The sequence below is a fragment of the Perognathus longimembris genome, chromosome 17 (assembly GCF_023159225.1).
Source record: "Perognathus longimembris pacificus isolate PPM17 chromosome 17, ASM2315922v1, whole genome shotgun sequence".
In the NCBI taxonomy this organism is placed as follows: Eukaryota; Metazoa; Chordata; class Mammalia; order Rodentia; family Heteromyidae; genus Perognathus; species Perognathus longimembris.
Genome location: NC_063177.1, coordinates 35,213,042 through 35,230,422, shown reverse-complemented (window position 1 = coordinate 35,230,422; position 17,381 = coordinate 35,213,042). Strand labels below are relative to the sequence as shown.

Sequence of the window (17,381 nt, the reverse complement as noted above, 5' to 3'; positions counted from 1 at the left end):
GTAATCATGAGAGCCCTTCTCTCATCCCCTTCACTAACTGTCAAATATTTACTTCTGGTAAATATTTTGGTCTCTATGAACCAAAGATCCTACCTACAAGGGGAGAACTGATCCACTCTGGGTTGGTCTCCACCCCTTTCTTTACTTCCTCCTCCAATTTCCTGCATTGCACTTTCTATGTCAACAGACTCCTTCTTTGGGATAGGAGAGCTGTTGTTTAAATGTTAAAGAAACAAAATTCACAAATAGCAAACATTGAGCTTAATGAAATTTTACTTATATGCACACAAAACCACCACCTTGATCAACATGTGGGACATTTTAAGCACACTAAGACTCTTTTGTTTGTTCTCACCCAAGAAATACTAGGGATTTTTTAACCTAATAATTTTAAAGCATTCTATTCCACAGAGATTCAACTCTCCTCTCCCTACTAAACATACTTAGAGTCCTAACAATTCCTCTCTTGCACATTATTTTTTTAAGTAGATGCAGATGACTAGGGGCATAGACAGGAAGCACAGACAGAAGACCCTGGGCTCTACTTCTAGTGTCGTGATTTAAAACAAAACAGAAGAAGAAGCATACATGAAAACAATTTAGCCAGGTGCAGGTGGCTCATGCCTGAGTAGCCATAATCCTAACTATTCAGGAAACTAAGATCTGAGGATTTTAGTTCAAAGCCAGCCTGAGCAGAGAAGTCTTTGAGACTCTTATCTAAAATTAAGCACACAAAAAAAAGCAAAAAAAAAAAAAAAAAAGAAAAAAACAGCCAGAAGTGAAGCTGTAGCTCAAATGGTAGAGCACTAGCCTTGAGCAACAAAGATCAAAGACAAAGGACCCTTCAAACCTCAGCACGGGCACAGAGCACGAGCACACACACAAACAAAAATTTAACTGACTAATAAAGAAATACTTTTGGATGCCGCATCTGGCATCTGGTGAACTAAATATTATGCGACACTTTGGAGAAATAACACTGGGAAATGCTAGTAAACTAAGATTACACTAAAAGTCAAGGTGGCACAGAATCTTGATCTTGAAATTATATCTATATAGAAGGCAAAATAACCTGTAAATGAATACAACAAAAGATTCACTTTGGTAGAATGTAAGTAAGGTGGGCTTTATTTCTTTGTAACTTTTTTTTTCAATTCTTGACTACAAGAATGTGTTATTTTGCCAATCAGGAAGAAAAAAAAACCATGCAGTTTTTTTTTCCAAAAGTGCAGGGACAGTCTAGATGATCAACATTAGAGAAATCATCTTCTAAATGTCTAACAAATCTTTTCATCACGTATTATGGAATGGCATTCGAGAGAGTGCAGGGGAAAGAAACCTTAAGAAATTGTTTATGACCTAATAAATTACATACACATTTTAGAAAAGTTAGGATGCATATAACTACAAGGTAGCCTGGGGGAAAGGGACAAAAAGGTAATAAGAGTGATTGCAGATTATAAATAAAACACAGACATTGAAAAAAGAATGGAAAAAATTTAAGGGTTGTTTATAAAAAAAAAAAACTTTCCAAAGTAGGTTTTTATATTAAAGCCCCATTTTCTTTTCCTCTCCTTTCCTTTCTTTCTTTTTCGATCTCAATAGTGTGTGTTTATACAATGAGCCCTTTTTTTTTTTTAAGGCAAGAATGTAGCGGGAATTTATGTGAATGTGCAAGATGTGAAGCGTTTAGGGGCGCAGTGTCGTTGTAAGCTCCCCTTGCCGGGAATCGGTCGTGCCTAACACTGTAAATTCTTAGCTTCGGTAAACGCCAGCCAGCACGGAACTAACAAAATAAGCCAAGTGCCCAAGACTTCAGAGACATCTTTTAGGACGCCGATTCCTTAACACCTTCGCGGGTTTTTCCCCCCCAAAGAATCCGTATCCTTTCGGTTTGAATTCTCTACAGGGCTGGCGGGGGAGGGGAAGGAGGATGGAAACATCAGATTAAAAATTGCAAAGCCGCCGGGTTTGCCCCGAGTCTGGACGAGCAATGGCGGCCTCAGTGGCCCTAACAGAGACCCGATCTTTCCGTGAACTTGACCCGGGCGCCCACGCCTTTCTCCTGCACCCTTCCCCCCCAAAGGTCAAACAAAGAAAGAGGAGTTGGGCTGGATTCTTTCCAGGGCCGGGAAAGGACTGGAAACCCAAGGTTGGGAAAAGGATTAAACAACGAACACCTTTGATCCACACAGGTTTGTGGCAGGTAAAAGTCAAATTGGAGGGCGGGAGAGCTTTCCGTCCTTGAGGCCTCCTCCCGATTTGCCCGAAAATCGGTCTCAGTGCGTTTTCTCCGGCCACAAATAATAAGGCCGGGAATCGTTGTTGTTGTTGTTGTTGTTGTTGTTGTTGTTGTTAGTTTGCTTTGCTTTTGTTTCTATCGATTCGCGGGGCTGGGTGTCTTTTTAGCCGTTAGTGGAGCCTGGGTGGGCTCCCGGAACGGACCCGGACACCGCGCGCTGAGCCGGGCCTTGCAAGATCCAAGAACCCCCGGCATCTCCTCTCTTCTCCCTCCACCTGGTTGTTATTGAGGCAGGAAAAGATCGCAGGGTCGGCGGTGGGCCGCACGCCTCCGCTTTGGTCCCGGATCCCGGATTCTTAAAAACGCAAACCTGACAAGGAATATACCATCTCAGCAGGCCGCGCTCCGCGGCCCGGGCGCCCAGCCGATCTCGGGGAAATACGAACCCGTTTCCCGGATCCGGCGGCTGCCACCGCCGCTGCGTTCTCGCTCATGGGGACCGGGAAGGTGCCCCCTTTACCAAGTTTTGAGTTTCTAGACCGCGACGAGGAGGTGGTCGAGCGATTGGCTGGCGGGCGGGGACAGCTGGATCCCAGCGCCCAGGAAGGGGTGCTTTCAAACCCTAACGCAGACCGCCCCGGAGCGACCCGCTCCAGGGCTCTCTAACAATGCAACGGCTCGAGCTGTTACTCGTTTGTTATTTGTGTATTTGTTGATCTTGATCATTTAAAAGAAACGGAAAGACTTGCTGGCGAACATAAAGTAAACGAACACGAATTACGAGTGAGTGAAAACGAAAACGTCGCAAGACTTGTCTTAGTTACCATGTGGCCTCAATAACCCAGTGTTTAAATGCAGACGGGGCGAGTTTTCCCCGGAAGGCAAGGATCGGAAAGTCTTTGATAATACAACGCAGGTTCAGGTGGAGAGGCCCATTCTCTCAAATTCTGGGTGCTTCTAACCCTCACCTACCCCACCCCCTCCTCCGCCGCCCACTTTACTTTCTTGTCCAGTTCCCAGAGGGGTGACGGAATGTTTATAGCCTGACTCAAGTTCAATGACAAACCCTGCCTGGAGGGGGAGGGGCAGTGAACATCAACCAGACAAAGGCTGGGCGCAGGTCTCCCCAGGCAGGGGCGACAGGCTGGGCCCAGCTAGGGGGCTGGGAGCTAAGACTCCTTGGGATGGTTGTGAATCCCGCTATCCCCGAAGCTGCCTGTGGTCTGGAGCCTGAGCTTGCCAGTTTGGGTGGAGTTGGCATAAGCAGAGTCTTGAGTGAGCCAGAGCGTGTCTGATTGGGGTGCACACTTCTCCCTGGTGTTCAGGGCCTGGGAGAACCCCCCCCCCCAAACCCTTCTCTACACTAGCTCTTCAAATAGAGCCAGGAGCACAACATGCGTCCACTATGAGTTTTCCTTACACCTTTCATCTCCCTTTTGATATTCAGAAACATCTTTCTAGGTCCTTCTATTAAACAGCCTCTCTTTGGAAGCATCCCCAGAAACTCTGTGTGTGTGTGTGAGTGTGTGTGTGGGGGGGTACTGTTTCCTATTTGTCCTAATTATAATTATTTACAAAGATGCTTTCCCACCTCATTGGAACAGAAGTCACAGAGTATAATCCTCAGGCATGGAGGAGGGCATACAGGTCCTAATGTTGGATCTGTAGAGAACCTGTGGAAAGGCGTATTTCTAAATTCTCTCCTGCTTTACACACTCAATGGAGATTTTCCCATGCAGTAAGCACGCAGTAATAAGGACTTCCCACGAGTGCCTCATCCCTGTGTATTTAGGTAAATCTGCCCAACACTCATGCCATAGTGGAACTAGGTCTAGGCATTTGGTTGCAAGCATGTGACCTCCCTCAATAGCCCCCCGTGGAAGCAGTATTAGTCATCATAGGGGGGTGAGGGGTGCCTAACTTCCCATTCTGCCAGTCAATAGAGACTTAGAGATGTGCATTCTGCGTTGAGGCTTAGACTGACCTGGTGAATATGAATGAAGCCACTTGACCACTTTCAGTTCTTTGAGTTGTTTGTTTGGTTTGTTTCCCCTAAGAACTGTTGATTTATTTTATAAAGTGCTCACTCTGTTCTGGGCTTTGCCCCGTGGTGGGAAGGGTAGAGAAGGAGCAAGCTTGGAGAGAAAATGGCAGGTGAATCCTGGATGTGTTTATAGATTCATTTGCCACCCAAGCCCAGTGTAGCAAAGGGAGTGGCTAATGGCCTGGGCCAGGTCCCATCCCGCCTGCCAAGAGCCCCTTTGCCACAGCACTTGTACCAAGCCAACTAGGAAGGTTTCCTCCCAATCACTCCTCAAAATGGCACTGGCCAAAGCTGGGAGCTTCTGAGAGCTCTTGGGGTCCGTAGGACATCAAGGACACTGGCTTTTGTTTTATTCTAAGTTCTAGCACATGTCCCTTAAGGGTGGGTTAATGAACCATTATCATCATAGTTCACTTTTGCCTCATTTTCAAAATGCATGCTCTCAAAATGTTGCCATTTTAAATAATAATATCTCCAGTACTCCATTCCATTAAAGTAAAAAAAAAAATTAAGTCACAAAGAAGGGCTTTTACTGGTGGTCCTAGCTCCTAAACGACCTTTTCTTTGACCTTTTCTGCCCAAATGACTCCCCTTCTCCCCCCCCCCAAAAAACAGCCAGGATTAGCCTCTGCCATGTGGTCTGAGAACAGCCTACCTTGAGCCATTGACCATACCTTTGTACATCTCGATCTAAAACCTCCAAAGGCAGATCCTAGGCTAAAGGATCTTCAACAGGCTCAGTTTGTTTATCTTATTAAAGAGAAAAGCACTCTTGGAGGTGGAAAAGGGCTGATTCTTGGTGTGAGAGAATGGATACATCACTTTCCTGTTCACTCTGGAAGGCAGAGAAGAGTCAGGAATCTAGTTATCTCTTGGCCCTGAACCAGCAGGCATCTGCCTGATCCGAACTCTAAGAAGCACGGGCTCACCTTAGACTAGGAGGACAGAGTGACCCCTACCTTGCGGAGTCTGGGACGGGACTCAAACGCGCACTGCCAGTAGTTCCCACTTCGGTAGCTGAAAATCTAGGCGAAGACTGGAGGGTCCCTGTGTGCGGCCCACTTGGACTCCTCCACGCCTTGGGGCCTTCCTCAGTGGCTTCTCCAGCGTGTCTCTGGATAGCTCTGGCCCTTCCCCCGCCGCTTGGCCCCCACCCTCCTTCCAAGGCCAAAGATGTCCCTTATCCTCCTCACCTTCCTCCCTCTCCCCATAAAGCCTTTAGGAGGGTAGGGGTCGGGTGTGGAGACCACCAGCCAGGATCTTCAAGTTCAATGGCAAAGCCCTTGACCCTCCCCCTCCCCACCGGGTGCCAGCAGTTGCAGCCCCCCCCCCCCCGCCCCCATGCCCCCATTGCTACACCTTGTTTCCTTCCATTTGGGAGGCCATTTAGTTGGGGGAAGGGAAATGAGGGCATTCTTTCAGGTCTCCTCTCCCCCGACTAACACGCCTCCCCCCCCCCCCCCCACTAACTGATGGCGGGGAAAGGGAGGCTGGCTGGCACCGGTTCCCCATTGGATGTTTTAAATCTCCAGGCCAGGCCAGCGCGGGGGGGGGGGGGGGCGGGGGAGAGGGGTGTCCCAGTCTTGGGCGGAAGGCCAGGGCTGCTTTGTTGCGTTCTCCCCTTGTGCCAGGAGGGAATGTCCAGGGTGGGAGAGACCATGATATGGACTTCATCCCAAAATGACGAAATCTTCTTTTATTCAGCTCCACGGCCGCCACTGCCTCTGCGCTTTATGGAGAGATTACGGTAACATTTTTTTTTTTTTTAATTCGCGGTTGTAGCTCTGAGGTTTCGGTTAGACAAGACAGGAGGGGTGGGGGTGGGGTACCTACTGTCCACCCCCCTCCAGGAGACCTAATAAAGTGCAGCACTTAAGACTTAGAATAAAACTTTAATGAAGAGGTTAGGAAGGAAGCGCGGGGAGGGGAGTGTGCGCTGGGCTGGGGGAGAGGGGCTGGCACTGCTCCCCAGAACTAAGGGCTGGTGCCCAGGCAGCCCTCGGCCCCCGGAACAACCCCCAGGACAGAGATGGGGGGAAGGGAAGTGGGGGGCACATTTTGGATCATCCGCGGCTCCGCGGGGTCCCTGGCCTGCCGACAGGAAGTGTTCGCAAGCAGAAGAAAAAGGCCGGGAACCCCCCACCCCCACAAGCCTTGGGATGGCTCTGCTGCTGGAACCTAGCTAAAAAAAAAAAAAGGAGAGCTTCCAGAGATCGAGTCCACTCAAGTCACCACTCCCCTATCCCTGGGCCTCCGGAGGGGTAATGCAATCCACCTGCTTTGGAGCTAAGAGTGGTTGGGGTCCTGGAGCCCCGTAGACACGCGCTGCGATCTTCTGATCCTGCTGAGACCCTCGGTGGAAAGGAGCTGGTGTAGGGGGAGGAGGGGAAGGGTAAGCAGAACAGCCTAGAATAAAATTATGCCTTGTGGATGAAAAGCCTTCCCGCTCGTTTTCCAGAATCTATGTGTGTTGGTGTGCATTTGTTTGTCTGTGGGATTTTTTTCCCCTGAAATTACCAAATTGTGAACATTGTTCAGACGTTTGTCTAAAGAACTTAAGCAACGATGACAGTAATAATAGGAAAAACTAATAATTACACTCTCCTGTAGTTTGAAAGCCCTTATTTTAAAGGAACTAGTGGTAGGCAAGTTAGTGCGGACATGTGAATTTTCTTGTAATTTAGACACAAGTATCTGTGAGATCAATAAAGGTCAATGGGTATATAATTCAGGAGTAAAATGAGTGTTTAGGGAAAAAGGATTCCATAAAAGGATTTAATATAAAACGAAATTAAATATTTTTTGCACAGGTTCCATACAACGAAATCAGGAAAGGGCGGGGGAGGGGGCTCACCGCGAGTTTCGGCGAGGAAGATGGAAGATGAGTATTTTACTCCTGTGGAACGAAGATGTGGACCGAAGCCAGATGGCGGCCGCGGCCTTGCCTCGTTCATTCCAGATCGCTCATGCCGCCCTGGGTCTCTCGGAGCCTGGACCTATGCATCTGCCGAGACTCTGGTCGAATTCCAGGCGACTCTCATTCCTTGTGCGACCCCATCCAGCCCAGAACCCCCCAGACTCCCAAGGCCGGAGACCCCTGGAGACTGGAAACCTAAAGCTCCGTGGGAGAATTAAAGCCCTGGCTGCCGATGGGCTTCCTAAAGAAGCAAACTCCTACCGGGAGGGGGCGCCCTTGTCTTCTTAAAAGTCCAAACATACTGTTAGAATAAATTTTAACACTCCAAATCTTTTGTCTGCTCTGAAATTAATTGCAAGTGGGAAAACAGTGAAGCCCCAAATTTTTAAGTCTCAGATAACATAATTTAAGAATTAGAGTACAGACTCTCTTCACCCTTCCCTGGGCCCATTTCTGTTCATGCAGGCCAAAGTCCATCTCCTGCTTTTTTTCCCCCCTTCCTCATGCAGAAGACCCTCCTCCCAAGATAATGCTCCCTTTCATTTATCTCTTCCCTTCCCACTTGCCCATCAGCCCTGAAGTCTTGCCACTTCTGAAGTCAGTCAATGAGAGGTTTGCTTGAGTTCTCCTTGGTCATGTTTGGAATTTTTTCGGCAAAGGAGTAAAAACTTGTGGTATGTGAAGCTAGCTAGCCACGTGGAACTTCCCTTGAAGGAGAATGTAAACGACCGAGGGTGGCCTCCTGAAGTGCTACAAAGCCAGAGAGCTTAGGCTGTGCCACAGTTGAAAAGGAATTTTTTCCGTCACAAAAAGGACCTCTGCAAATCTCCTCCCTCCCACCTTTTCCTTCAGTCTGGGCTCTGTTTTGGTAAATAGATTTAGAATTTAGACTGCTCCCCAATCACTCTTTCCTGTGGGAGGAGCCAGGACCTGAATCCCACTCTATATGGGGCTGACAAATTCTAACTCACTCCTTGGCTGTGACCACTGTTTCTTGGAGAACAGTGAGCTGACTCTGCCAGGGAAAACCTATCTACATGGTGGGCACTGCCCAACAGAAGCTGCTGGCTACTGGGAACTTGGGTCCAGTGGACTCTGGTCTTAAGGCCTGGCGCTTGGTCTCAGGAACCTACCATCTAGCCCAAGCTGCAAGAAGGTCCAGCAAAAACCCACTGGCTTTGCTGCCGAGCCCGGGCTTCCAGTCCTGCTTGGCCCCAGGGACATTAGTGAACCAGTACAGAGAGTCCCTTTCAGGCTCACCAGCCCTGCAATGAACCTGGTCTACCTCAGTTTTCCAGAATTGTGGTCCATGGTTTTTGTTCTTTGTGGATCTGAAAAACAGTTGCGGCTACTCTGTCCTCCACCCACTCAGGATGCAGGGTACGTACGTGGGTTGCGCCAGTGAAAAGGAATGGAAATGAAATCTGAGGCCACTGTGGCACTGGCAGCCTAGAGTTCCTCTACCCTGAATCTAGGTCTGGGAGCCTCTTTAGAGTACTGTTCTTTTACCCTCAAAAGGACTTACCACATGCTTCTGTCCTGAGGCTAGAAGGTTCCTTTGGTGTCACAAAAAGGCAAACAGAAGATAATGGGTGAAAAAGGAGCTATTTTGAGGTTTGCTACTCCAGTAGATTTGGGATGGGCCTTAAAGGTAGTGCACGACTTTCTGTAAGCAGTTTGTGTCTGGGAGGCGACTAGTCTACAAGGCTATTTCAAGTGGCTCTGAAATTCTCAACAAGCCATGGAACCATTGGAACCACAAGGGGAGACTTGGAGTTTGGAGGAAGGAAATGGGGAGCACTGAATTACGCAGGCACTTCTTCCAACTCTTGAGGAAAAAGGATAAACTAGGGTAACCCGCTGCTGGCTTCATTTTCACCTCAAGATCTAGTAATTAGGTACTAGGGCTTGCGGGTGGAGGGTACAACCTAGGAAATGGGCAGGGGGAGGGTGGGAAGGGAGGGAGCAGGGAGGACAGAAAGGCATCCATTAGCATTGTCTGTCCTGCCCAACTGTCATCTTAGAAAAATGCTAAATGGGCATCATAGTTCCTCAGAGGAATCGGCCTTTTCTCCTCTCTCCAGTTCCCCCCACCCCCATCATCACTGGAACTGGAAGAGAGAAGTGTAAATGGAAGGAGGGGGAGGTCTTGAGAGGAAGCTGCCCTGCAAAAGAATCTCCTTCCGAGTTTATTCACAATCAGCTCAATTCATGAAAGCGTTTCGAAAGTGCTCTACAGAGCTCTAGATAGAAAATGAGACTAATTATCATGGCAACTAGTACTGGTTATCGTTATTGTGATTATCACCACGGTTAGGATGAACGATTATGATTGGGACAGGTTTTTGGGGGAACCCTGGTGGAATGGACGCGGCTCCTAGTTTCACCCTCCTGGCACATATAGGGGTACCCAGGCCGCCCCTGAGGCACAGTCCAGGAACCAGTGGCCTGCCATGGTGTCCTCTCCTGGGAGCTCCTCAGTGTCCTCACCAGGCCTGGCTTTGGCAAGCTCCTGGTCCCCCAGGACACCCACCAACAACCGTTTCCCCTGTCCCCCACCCAACCAGAGGGATCCCTCACGGTGTAGTGCTGGTCTTGACCTTGGCCAGAACTTTCTTCTCCTTAACCCGGCGGTTCTGAAACCAGATGGTAATCTGGCGCTCTGAAAGGCTGGTGGTTGCGGAGATCTTGCGCCTCTTGTCCTTGGTGATGAACTTGTTTGCCGCATACTCTCGTTCCAGCTCACGCAGCTGCCCCTTACTGTAGGGAATGCGTTTCTTACGGCCACGGCGGAAGGCGCAGCCATCGGGAGGGTGCTGCGCGCTGGAGTCTGTATGGCGGGGAAAGGGAGAGAGGAAAAGGTGTTCTCAGATCTCCAACTAGCAAACCTAAGTAAGTAGACCCAGGCCCTGCTACGTCATCTTGCAGGCGAATCCAGTTCACCCTTTGGGCAGGAGCATGTGTGCTTGTGTGCCCCCTGCTTCCCCAAAACACACTGGGGACATCCCTGCTTCCGGCTGGTGCTCTGATCATTGGTCAGCTCCTGGGGGCCATCCTCACCCATCACTGCCTTCACACTTCGGAGTCGGCAAACACATCCACTGCCCTCTTCCAGGCCTTTGCCCACCATCACATATGTCCACCCATTTTCAGATTCTCCGCCACTCTTACAGATTCGCCAGGCAAATTCTGCACAGGAGGAACTATTTTTCCTACCTCCTTGACCAACACACAAACACACACTTAATTCACTCACCCCAATGCACACACCTTATCAATGGGATAACCTACCTTTTGCTCACCTAAGAGAAAGTGAAAGGCCTTATTCTCAAGAGAAGACCTAATGCCTCCATTCTACCACTACCCTCAACACTCCCTGAATTGTTTTATTGTGTAGAATCAAACTGGGATCGTGTTGCACAGGGAATACTCGGGCTGAAATCAACCACAAAGAAAGCTCTCCAACATATTGAAAGGCTGGTCCCAGGACCTCCTGGGGAAGTTGAGGGAGGCTGGCTGCCTGGAGGTTTCCATAGCACGCTGCTCCAGGTCCCTCACACTGACCCTCTGGGGCCTCCATCCGGGCCCTCTAGCTGCCTGGACCCTCCTTCAGAGTTCTAATAGGCAACGGAAGAGCACCAAGCTCCTCCTCACCAGCCCCAAGTCTCCCTCTCCTCCAGGCAAGTGCCAGCGTAGCCCACGTAGCCCACGCTCAGAGCCAAGAGGACCCAGGGTGTTGGAAGTTACCTGCGAATGCCGCCTTCCAAAAGGGACCCGGTGGGTTCTGTTCACCCTGACAACACATCTGGCTGTTCCAGCCGCCGGCCAAGCCCAAGGCTGGTAACTGTCCACGGGCAGCAGGGAGTCGTGGCGAGGCTCCCCAGGGCGCCCAGGGTCTGCACCACCGACACATCCAGGTAACTGGCCATAGGCTGGTAGGGTCCGGGGTACCCCGGATAGAAGGCAAACTCGGTGGGGCGGCTGGGGTACTCCTCCCCCGCCGCAGGAGTCTCCGCGGGATAGGCAGCCAGGGTGGCCGCCTGGGCACAGGGTTTCAGCGAGCTCCGGGACACTCGGCAGGAGTAGTACCCGCCTCCAAAGTAGCCATAAGGTACGGGAGCTGGGGATGCCCCCTGAGGGACCCCGGGACATGGGTGGGCACTGCTTCGGTGGCTCTGCCGAGCCGGGCAGATCCAAGGGGGCATAGTTGACAGCCGGCATCAGCGTCGGCGCCGCTGGGTGGCTGCTCAGTGGGGAGTGGGCGACTAGATTCCGACCTCCTCCTCCTCCTCCCAGCAAGCCTTCGATGTCCTTGGTCCCATCCAAGGTGGCATAGTTGCCGGCTCCATGGGGCCGAGGTCGCTCATGGGGCGCCGGGGGTGGGGGGGATGGAAGGGGCACCCAGCTAGCTCTCCCCACCCAGGCCCTGGGAATCCAATGCGCTTTAAATCGCTCGCTGCCCGCACGGCGCCTGCATTCGCCCAGTCGGGGCCGTGCCGTCCTGACGCAAGAGACGCAGGGGCCCGGCCACGCGCGCTGATTGGTTGCGGCCTGGGGGAGAGAAGCTCGTAAAATCCTCCCCGCAGAAATTGCGGAGGGAGAAGGGGACGGGGAGCCCTGCCCCACCCCCGTCTACTCCTCCTCCCTCCTCTCTGTCTGTCTCCTCTCTCTCTCTCTCTCTCTCTCTCTCTCTCTCTCTCTCTCTCTCTCTCTCCCCTCTCTGTCCCTCCCTCTCCTCTCCCTCCTCTCTCCCTCCCATCTCTCTCTCTCTCTCTCTCTCTCTCTCTCTCTCTCTCTCTCTCTCTCTCTCTCTCTCTCTCTCTCTCTCCTCTCGCTCTCTTGCTCTCGCTCTCTCTCGCTCTCTGGCTCCGGCGCTTTGGCAGGTTTAACGAGAGAATAAAAAGCTCTCCCAATAAAGTGTCCATCTCCTGGGGGTGGGGTAGGGGGTTGGGGGTGGGGCTGGAAGGCTGCTCCTGGCCTCCGTGGAGAACCTGGGAATGCACCAGTCAGAGGAAGCTGGGGAATGGGGGGTTAGGGGGGACTTCGGGGAACCCCTTGCTTTGAGTTTTGGGTACTAGGACCCTTAGTTCGTTCCAGATGTCCCTCTTGTCCCAGACGCACTGTAATAAGCAGCTCTGAAGCCTAGAGAAGGGTGTGAGAGGCCCCTTTCCCCAGGGACCTCAGTTACTACCACCCACCACCCCCCAAGCACTGGAGGCCCCAAGGCGAGGGGGCTGGGGACTCGGACTTGGATGTAGACTACGACTACGTGCAAGCTGGAGTCCCGAACGGATCATGCAACATCCGGACCTGGATGAGAAATGGAGAATCTAGAGATTGCCTGCGAAAGGGAGAGGAGGTCTGGATTTCCGTTTAAGGCTGGAAAGAGACAGACGCACTGATAAGATGTGAGGGAGAGAAGGAAAGAAAATGAAGAGGGGTGGAGAGAGAGAGAGAGAGAGAGAGAGAGAGAGAGAGAGAGAGAGAGAGAGAGAGAGAGAGAGAGAGAGAGAGAGAGAGAGAGAGCCTAAAGTGCCATTTGAAAAAAAGAAACTTTCCTTCCCCACTTTTCTGAGATCTGAACAAGTCTGGTGAAAGTCAGCCTGGCTAGCCCCAAGGAGCTGTGGGAATCCTGGATCCCAAGAATAAAGGAGTCTGGCGTGTGTGAAGATGCCCAGCCCAGCCTCTCTGCCCTTTAGTCCTCTCCCTGTAGGTTAAGAGGTTCAGAAAACTGACCCTGGTACCAGCACCCTCAAACTGAGTCTCTAGAAAACTGTGGACCTCAATCTTCCTCCTGCAGGCTTTAAATTTCATTAGGAGGATAAGGGGGTGGGAGGAGGAGTCCCAACTGCTGGCAGAACTGAGGCCCTTCCATTGGGGCCTCCTGTGCAGAACAACACAGAAGATTCAAACGCTTTCACAAATCTGTTTTCAGAGGTTGTCTCTTTTCCTTGACTACCTCTTCCAAATGAAATTCTATTTTTCTAGAATCTCTAGGTTTTCTGGAGATGGCGTTTTCATTTCACACCAAGGACTTCCTTGGCAGTTAGATGGAACCTTGAGTTCTGGGTCAACCAAACCAACCCCTACTCACTAAGCCAAACTTGAACTTGAGCCCCTGATAGGGAAGGGCCATACAAGCTGGAGTTAGTTTGTAGGGCTTTGGTGTTGTTTAGATCACTCTCAACAAACATTGCCAGGCACAGAAGACTTGAAGCACAGACTCCTTACTAATGTTATTGCATTCAAAAACAACATGAAAGAAAAGGAAAATGTCTGTTCAATGCTTGCCTCCTAATGGTCTAGTCCTGAAGGGCAGAAATACCAGGATTTCCCCCCCAAAAGACTGAGACATCTTCACTCAGATTCATAGAATGGATTCGTAGAAATGTACAGTTCTAGCTTCCATTAGGCAAACACATACATATATGTGGAGAGCAAAGCTGTGGAAATTTAAATTTAAAAAATAATAATCACATCCATATTCTAAAATCCAACATTCCCGGTAACAAACCCAACAGAAGTGAAAATGTATGTCCATCAGAAAGCTTTTTCCAGAGCTTGCCTCGAGAGCACATATACTAAAATCAGAACGATTCAAAGATTAATGCAACCTCTGTACAAGGACGGTATGCAAGTTCTCAGTGTTATATGCACAGTATTATATATACATACATATACATTGTGTGTGATTTATTTGTGTGTGTGTGTGTGTGTGTGTGTGTGTGATTTACTGGAGACCAAACCCAGGACTTGCTAAACAAGCCCTCTATCACTGACCTATACACCACAAGCCCATTTTTAGGAGGTACTGAGGTTTGAACTCAAGGCTCTGTGCTTGGCAGATACTCTACTACTTGAGCCACTCCACCAGCCCCTAGAAGGCAGAAGTGACAGAGGCACCCTATATTAGCTCAAAACTAGAAAAAAGTCAAATATCCATCAACAGTAGAATGAGTAGATAAATCAAGCTAGAATTAAATGATGAAGAACTGCACATGAATGTTCAAAACCCAACAAACTACTGAAGTGTACAATATGGGTAATTACACTGATATGTGAGTGAAAGAAACTGGTTCTAAAGAGTGAATTTTGCCCGATGCCATTTCTACACAGCTCAAGAACCATCAAAATCTGTGTATGGTGAGAGGCCAGAATAGAAATGAGCCTGAGGACCAAACTCCTGACTGGGAGGGACACAGAGAAGACCTCTGGGAAATGCTCTTTCTCAGTGTGGTATTAGCTGTATGTGTACATAAGTAATGAATTTCTCATCATACTATATGATTGGAATGTCTGTGCTTTTTTAACATTAACTCTCGATTTTGAAGGAAAAAACAATTTAAAACAAAATTAAATTTAAAATCGTAACAATGAGGTCAACTCTGGCGAGTGCCTAGCATAAATGAAGCCCTTAAATTTTATCTCTGGCACTTGGATGGGGTTCAAATCATAGCACATGTTTTGCACATATATTGTTTATATCCATACCCCTGGAAATAACCAGCAAATCGCATTCCTTTGAAATTCAGAGGTGGCCATCTTAAATTTTGCCCCAGAGAAGTTCACCAAGCTCTGCTACAGACCCCTTATAAATAGATATATCCAATATAAAAAATAGTGTACATGCTGATACTGGAGCTTCAACTCAGGGCCTGGACACTGTCCTTGAGCTTTTTAACCCCAAAACGGTGCTCATTTGAGCCACAATTCCACTTCTAACTTCTTGGTGTTAATTGGAGATAAACCTCATGGGCTTTTCTGCCTGGGCTGGCTTTGAACGCAGTCCTCACATCAGCCTCCTGTACAGCTAGAATTACAAGCATGAGCCGCTAACACCTGGCCAAGTTTTGTCTTGTTGATGATTTATTTAGCATCTAGTAGATCTAGGGATTAAGTCGCACATTTATTAGTATATGCTCCTATTTCCTGTGCATGTCCAAATATGCATCTACATCTTTTTGTGACCTACAGATCTTAATTGAAGCCAGGTAAAAATAGGATATCTGTCAAATGGTGCTAATAACTTTTACCTCACAGGAATGCTGTGACAATTTAATGAGATTTTGCTCATGAAACCATTTCATAAACTGAATAAATATGCTTCTATTTGTGTTCTTGTATGTCTGTTTCTATTGAAGTCACCTGCTTTTCATTGAAAAGAACAATTGCCTTAGAGAAGGGCGGGTCACTTCTCACTTGCTAGGGCTCTACCCCCCTGAATTCCCACAGAGAAACTGAGGCTCAATGTCTCTCTTCAAAGTCTTGCAAGGGGGGGGGGAGGAGGAGGAGTGGCCCTTACAAGAGTTGAGGGCCTAGATTGCTTGCACACCCTCGGCACCCCTAGTCTCCAGATTGCCCGGGCTCCAGCTGCCCTTCCCCCAAAGCCCCACAGAGGCCTTTGTGTCCTGCTGCGAGCCTCCTCCAGGCAGACCCACCGGGAGGAGCCGGGGAGCCTCTGCAGCCCCCTTTACTGACTTAGCTAAACGCGCTGAAAGCCTCAGTATGCTCCTTTACATACCCGCCAGACACTTCCAGGAAGGTCAAGGCCAAGTTGAAAGTTAAGAGTCTGTTTACCTCCGGGAGCCCATTCAGCACGGCCCGGCAGACCGCCTGTGACCTTTACAGCTCGGCCTTTGAGCGGGGCCGCCGCGCCCCCGGGGGTTCCAGCCACGGGGACTTGGCACCTTGGTGTCAGCTCCCGCCCCTGCCCCCGCTGGAGATTCTCCAACCAAAGGGAGGGAGCGGAAGATGCCTGCCACCCGCCCCGCTGGAGAGCTTTTGTTAAACTAGGGGTTTTTGAGGTTTGGGGGTTTTAGGTTTTGTTTTGTTGTTTTGTTTTGGGGGGGGTGTTTTTGTTTGCTTAGTTTTGGAAAAAAATGAGCGGTCTCTGCCTTCGTTCTCCTGTTAAGTGGGGGCCAGGATAGCGATCCTTACGTCGATGGTGAAGAATAATGAGGATTTATTTGCAGCGCAGTAAGGTTTGGGTTGTGAGGTCCCCAAGTCCAGCGAAACCACTCGCATCGCTACTCCTGGTTTCTTGAAAACGGCCTTATGGTGGGTGTGCACTTCCCTCTTGGCTTCCATTCTTTCTTTTCACCTACGTTTCCTCTGCCTCTCTTCTTCTGGTGTTTTTCTTTTGATATTGATGTTTGTCCCCCGTCTTCCTTGCCATTTCAGTTAGCTTGATTGTGCGTGTTCTTTCTAGATTTCTTTTTCCCTCCCTCTTTATCTCTTACTTGCTGGGTCCCCTACCTCTTAGCTCTACTTTTATTTTTCCTTTCCTCTTTACCTGAGATGTGCACTATTTTTCCTTCTCTTTGCTTTTCTTCCCCTCATTTTTCTTTTGTTCATTTGCTTCTTTCTTCCTTCCTTTTCTTGGTTCCCTCTTATTTCCATTTCCTTTTCTTTTTTTCTTTCTCTCTCTTTTTTCAGTTTTCTTCTTCTCTTGTGTTTTACTTAACTCCTTTCTCCTAACACACACATACACACACACACACATTTTTACTTTTCGGCCCGCTTACACAGTTTTCTCATTATTGTTCTCTGAAGTCTCGAAACAGCCTTTGGGGCTGCTGGGGGCTGGAGCTTGTGCCAGGCAGAGGTCGGTCTGACAGGAGTGAGTCCAGACAGGTCTGCCTGGAGTGAGTGAACAAGCCTTCAGAGTCCTGCATAAGGCTAGGATATCTCACCTCTCAGGCTCCTCTCCCTTAACATGAAGTCAGCTCAGCCCTCTCTGCATCCTGAAGGAAAACGGCTTGGAAATTTTGACAGAATCCAAGAGCTATGAGAAGTCAGAGGATGGAGGCATGAAGGCCACTGTTAATTCCCCCATTTTCCGCAACCTGGTGACACCCCTAGAATTAGGACTTTTCTCAGGACAAACCTAAGTGCTTCCCCAGCCTGCGTTGAGGGTGCCAACCACAAAATTAAAGCCAATCATGGCCTCAAAAACAGAACAAATGGACCCAAAAAGAAATCTTGGCCTCAAAACAGAACAAATGGGACCCAAGAAGGAGAAAGAGCCTGACCACATTGCTACCACTGCAGACTCAAATGGTGCCTGGAGACCGGAGGAGCAACAGCGGGGGAACTGTGAGTGGGGTCTGTGGCAGAGGGAGGGAGAATAGGAAGCTAAAGCTGTTTCCTAGCCTGGCATACATGCAGAGCAGGGAGAT

At 49.3% G+C, this 17,381-nt stretch overlaps 1 protein-coding gene across 1 annotated transcript; it reads right to left on the bottom strand.

The window, feature by feature from the left end:
• Positions 1-9,779: 9,779 nt before the first annotated feature.
• Positions 9,780-16,227, bottom strand: Hoxb13 (homeobox B13). The gene is given in 6 exon segments (XM_048366843.1): positions 9,780-10,033; positions 10,951-11,034; positions 11,037-11,090; positions 11,093-11,360; positions 11,362-11,754; positions 16,141-16,227. Coding segments are annotated over 6 exon segments (1,140 nt in total).
• Positions 16,228-17,381: the final 1,154 nt, after the last annotated feature.